The following is a 5,658-nucleotide window of genomic DNA, read 5'->3' as shown; positions in this document are numbered from 1 at the left end:
CCAATAAATATAAAAAAAAAATCATATTTTAAATTAATTTTGACATATTAAATTTTGGTATAAAATTGTGGAGAAGTCATGGGTTAGAAATAATCCCTACCCTACTTATTTTGCTCGGAAGAGTTTTGTTTATGTACTTAGGTTGATTGGGCCACACTTTCATTTTGGGTCGGGAACAAATATAACGTTCCGATTAATTAAAGACACTTTCATAACCCAAACGACCGCGTTTTACTATTCATCTTCTTTCTTACTTTGTACTTTATTTTTATTTTTTTTTTTCCTTCTCTTTCTTCACAGCCCCTCTCTCTCTCTCTCTGTATTTAGTATTAACAAGAACAATGTGCAGCGAAAATCACTTTCTTCTTCGTGGCTCGTAAATTTCCGTCGTTTTAGACCCGCCGTTGCAAAACCCAACAAAGGATGGGGCTTGGAGGCAAATTCTGGGACATGCTCAAACCCTACGCCCGGGACGAAGGCTTCGATTTCTTGAGGGACAAGCGAGTCGCGATAGACCTCTCGTTTTGGATCGTTCAACACGAGACCGCTCTCAAATCATTCGCTAGGAAGCCTCACCTAAGGCTCATCTTCTTCCGTACCATCAATCTCTTCGCCAAGGTATGGTTTGCTCGTTCCCTCCTTTTTTCTACTTTTTCCCGCGAAAATTTGCGACTAGGTTGAGGAATATTCCGTTTCTAGGTTATTTTATTGACTAAATTGAACTGGGTATTGGCAAGCCTAGGTCTTTTAAAGATGGTGTATTTCTTGAAATGAACTAAACTGGGTAGTGATTGAAGGTTTATGATTTATAAATTAACTAACTAAACTACACAAAATGAGAGCTTGCCCAAAAGACTCTCATACATCAATTACATTTTTATAAGAATTTTGAGTTTTTTTAGTCGCATGGTTGATGCGTGTATCCATTCGGGGTGGGGTTTTTTTTTTTTTTTTTTTTTTTTTTTTTTTTTTTCAGTTCGGAGCGTACCCGGTGTTTGTGAAAGATGGTACGCCATCGCTGTTGAAGTCCCGAGCAAGGCTTGCAAGGTTCTACCGGAATTCCGGCGTTGACTTATCGAGCTTTCCCGATTCAGAAGAAGGCGTTTCTGTCGAGAGAAACGCTGTGTTCACGAAGTTGGTTCAAGAATGCGTGGTGGGTAATTTCTTAATTTTGATAATCACAACTAGTTGAAAAAGAAAAAGAGAAAAAAATAGTAAACGGGGATTGCGAATTTCATGAAAATAAGTGTTGTGGTTGCCACATCACAGGTGTTCTGTTCTAGAAATATCAAGGCCAAATCCTTGATATTAAGACGGTCGAATAAAATGAGCTTAGTCTCTGAGTGATACATAGTTCTGTTATCTTAAAATTTGAATATACTACGATCCTTTTTCTAGTTTAAATCTCATTGTTTTGTTTTTCAATTTTATTTGTACGTGTGGTCAAATTATTTTTTCTCTTGTTAGTTACTGATAGTGACTCAATAGGAACTGCTTGAGCTTTTCGGTATGCCAGTTCTGCAAGCAAATGGAGAAGCTGAAGCGCTTTGTGCCCAGCTAAACCGTGAAGGTCACGTTCATGCTTGTATCACATCAGACAGCGATGCATTTCTCTTCGGTGCAACCTGTGTGATAAAAGCCTTTAGACCCAACACCAAAGTAAGTGACAGTGATGCATTTCTCATAGTAAATTAAGGATTGAGATTCATTATCAGAAGAAGAGCATAATATATTTTAAATGACTGTATCATGTTTTAATTTTGCTCAGGAGCCGTTTGAATGCTACTTTATGTCTGATATTGAAGCTGGTCTCGGTTTAAAGCGGAACCAATTGATTGCGGTCGGTCTATTAGCCGGTAATGACCACGATCTGAATGGAGTGCCGGGCATTGGGCCTGAAACTGCGGTTCGTTTTGTCCAAACTTTTGGCGAAGATGAAATCATCGATAGGTAAGAGAAAACTACCGGGTCGCTCTAGCTCCCTGTTGCTTTAAACGTGTTGTATTGAACAATGACATGTTGTGTACAGGTTATTTGAAATGGGCGATGTAGAATCTTCATTTCGGCGTGACATCGAATCGGTTGATGAGTTTGTACCGTCTCTAGAAGGAATAATGGCAAAGAAGAAACCTTCTCATTGTTCTTTCTGTGGGCATCCCGGTAGCAAGAGAGACCATCTCAAGAATTCTTGTGGAAATTGCTCGGTTACAAAAGGTGGTTGCCAGGAAAAGCCAGAAGGGTTTAAATGTGATTGTACGTCTTGTGATTCGGTACGCACGCAAACTTTTTCCGTCTCATCATTCCATCCTTTAAAATAGTTTTAGATCTGTTTTTTAAATTTTTTTTTATTTTTTTTATCGAGAGTATTTTGAATGCGACAGGCTCGGAAAGAAAAGGAGCGGAAAAAAACAGAGTGCTGGTTCACAAAAGTTTGCACCAAGATATCGACGGAGCTGAACTTTCCAAACGACGAGATTGTTGAAATGTACCTCCGCGACAACCATGGTTCATTCACCGGTACATTGACGAGACTTTGACTAACTTTGGTTTATACATTATGAAGACCTTACACAGAGGCTTCACCCGGATCAACCTAATTATACCCAAACATTATTTCCCGGTTTTCGATCTCACATTGAGAGTGGACCAATATAAATTTGTGTGCAGTTTTTATTCCTTGCTTCAACCTTCATTTTTGGTTAGGCCGGATTAGGGGCTCTAATCATACCTGGTTTTAGTTGGGAAGTGATATTTTTATTTTTTCCATCATGGTTCAGTATTAAAGTTTGATTTTTTTTTTTCCTTTTCTTTTTCAGGAAGTGACGGGCCACGTATATCGTGGGAAAGCCCGAAAACTGAGCTGATAATCGACTTCTTGACTTTTCATCAGCGATGGGAACCATCTTACATTCGGCAAAGAATATTACCGATGATGTCCACGATTTTCTTGAGAGAAATGTCTGTTAGGCCAGTCGAAACCCTAATGTATGGTCAATATAACTTCGACTCTATAGCTCGGGTGAAGATAAGATTCGGGCACAAGTTTTATGTGGTCAAGTGGAAAAAGGCCGTCCCTGCCATGGCCGGTAGCTCTTTCCAAATGAGGCCTTCTGAAGATTCTGATTCCCAACGAGACGTAATAGAAACAGACGTAGCTATTGATTTATTGAACGAAGTCGATGTGCCTCAAGTCCACGTGGACAATGGATGTCATGTTTTGTTGACCGATGAGAATTGTGAACTCGTTCACGCCGCTTTTCCAGAAGAAGCCAACAGGTTTTTGCGTGAAAAGGTACATTCATTTATCAATCTCTATTGCATTTTGACCCCTTGATTTATAACCCTTTAGATGACTTTTACCCACTTTTTCATGAAAACTTTTAGGAACTTAAAGAATCAAAGAGACGGAAGATTCCAAGCCCAAAATCTGATGGGACCGAAGCAGAGTCAGTGACACCAAAGTCCAAGGGTGTCCAGTTGAATATTACCAAATTTTATCAGTCGACCAAAATCGGACGCAAAGAAGATTCAGTCAAGGATCTTATTTGTAATCGGATTGAAGGATCGTCGAAGGGGAAGAGAAAAGTATCATCACCAAAATTGCTCAAGTCTGTAAGACGTCGTCTTTTATTTGATTAAGCTTATTTTTACCACTTTGGCCTTGACCCTTAAAGATTTAGAAAAATGTAATTAGTTTTTCATTCCCATGAGCCCAAACTGGTAAAAAAAAATCCTTGAGAACTTCTTTTGGTGTGTATAGTTTTGATCCAGTTTTACAATGGATCTGAATCTGTGAAGAGTAGTGTATCGGCGAATGATGTCATGTTTTTCGTTTTCTTGATATCTGACATCTTTGTTGCCTAGATCGCTTGTAGTTTTGGTGCCGTGATAACATTTGTATGTAATTAGTGCTCGCCAAATTATTATTATTATTTGTTTCTTCAATTCATATAGTGTTCTAGAATCTAGATATTATACCTTCTTCTGAGTTCTGACATTCCATTTAATTTAGAATCTCTGAATCACTCCTTAGATTTGGTTAGGGGAGTAATCGGGTTGGGTTAGTTGGTTTTTTCATGTTCTACCAACTCGAACCGCTATAACTAATTTTTTAATTTTAAAACCCAAATCAACCCGATTGAAAGGTAAAACCAAACAAAACCAACCCGAAAATAATCGGGTTGGTTTTTTCGGATTATAATTCTCGACAAATGATTTTATAACTCGAATAAAAATCATATACGTATATTATATCTAGAAAGTTTTGTCAAATAAAATTAAAATTTTACATATCTTTAAAAAAAGAGATTTGTTAGCGATTAGCCTATTTAGAAAGGGGATTTAAAATTATAGCCAATCTATTCATTTATTTTAAACAATAGCCAACATGAAATTCGGTTACCCAAAATGCCCCCACAACTTCTCGCTCACCACTTCTCTCTTCAAGAATCGGTTAGAGCCCTGTTCGTGCACCAGAAGCTCCGCCGAGAAGGACGCCGCAAAATGCAGCAGAAGCTCCGCCGACAAGGACGCCGCCTCACCGCCTCTAGCGCCCTGTTCGTGGCGACGATCTGTGCGACCAAGGTGGCCTCAAGTCGGGCCTCGACAGCGTGGTAGTCGGCCTCTACATCTCTGAGGGCCCTGGAGGCGGAAGAGAACAAAGCGGAGCTCCTGAAGCAACACAACGAGTCCGAATCCGTCTCCAATTTCCTAACCCTAAACGCGGCGGTGGCGACGAAACCGTCGAAGAAGAAGAAGGGACAGACCGTGACTCTCCAGGAGTTCGCGGCGTACAGCGGTCCCAAGCCGTCCTCGGATTCGGCCGGTCTCACCCCCGACGACCTTGTCTCGCTCCCCAAGGGCCCGCGCGAGAGGACCGAGTAGGAGATCGGCAGAGCCAGCGCGGCGGCGGAGGATTCAGATCCTTCGATCGCGGCGGCGCCAGAGAAGAGTCCAGATGGGGAGGCTCCGGAAGGGGCGGAGATAGGGAGAGAATAGACAGAGGAAGAAACTGTCGATGATGGTCAGGGACGTCCGGGGCGAATGAATCTCCAGCGTTGACCACTACGACGCCTCTCCGGCGACACTCCGCGAGGTCAACGCATTCGATTCCGGTTGCGGAGGTTGCGAAGATCCGTAGAGCCGAAAGAGATCTGCGTCGACGATGGTGGCGTTGTTTCCGGGCAAGGCTGTGGCGGATCTGGCGTCTGGATCGGTGGAGGTGAGGAGACGGAATTTGTCGGAGTTGATGGTCAGGAAGAGTTTCAAGGTGAGCGACTCGTTAAGGACGAGGACCTTTGGTCGGAGATCTTCACCGTCGGAGCTCGGTGTCGCCGCCGTATCGATCGCTCACTGCCCGTGAGAAACAGAGATTTATTTATTTATTTATTTTATTTTGGTCTAATTATTGTTGTTGTAGATATGGCCTGCTTTCATTTAACCATTGGGCTGGTATCCTAATTATTGTAGTCCCGATGCTAAAAAAAAACATTTAGTTGTGTTTGTATCTACCTCATAAAAATAATTAGTAAATCGTATTTATTGTTAGATTAACTAGTCATATTTACCATAGAAACGAATTATTTACTCAATGGTTAATATGATTTACTGTCGGATTGTTAGTCCTCGATTGTTCACGGAAATAATTAGTAAATCGTA

At 41.2% G+C, this 5,658-nt stretch overlaps 1 protein-coding gene across 1 annotated transcript; it reads left to right on the top strand.

Annotated features, from left to right (window-relative positions):
* Positions 1-309: 309 nt before the first annotated feature.
* LOC149401786 (5'-3' exonuclease family protein) lies at positions 310-3,945 on the top strand. Its single transcript, XM_089611024.1, has 8 exons — positions 310-618; positions 977-1,153; positions 1,489-1,659; positions 1,769-1,950; positions 2,030-2,270; positions 2,382-2,517; positions 2,817-3,292; positions 3,385-3,945. Exons 1-8 carry the CDS (start codon positions 424-426, stop codon positions 3,637-3,639), a joined length of 1,833 nt encoding a protein of 610 aa, XP_089467150.1. The 5' UTR covers positions 310-423; the 3' UTR covers positions 3,640-3,945.
* The last annotated feature ends 1,713 nt before the right edge of the window (positions 3,946-5,658 follow it).

This window comes from Urtica dioica, chromosome 4, assembly GCF_054948205.1.
Source record: "Urtica dioica subsp. dioica isolate 48M chromosome 4, U.dioica_male_clone48M_v1_H2, whole genome shotgun sequence".
Taxonomy (NCBI): Eukaryota; Viridiplantae; Streptophyta; class Magnoliopsida; order Rosales; family Urticaceae; genus Urtica; species Urtica dioica.
The sequence above is the reverse complement of the archived record's forward strand: the minus strand, read 5'-3'. Positions and strand labels throughout refer to the sequence as shown.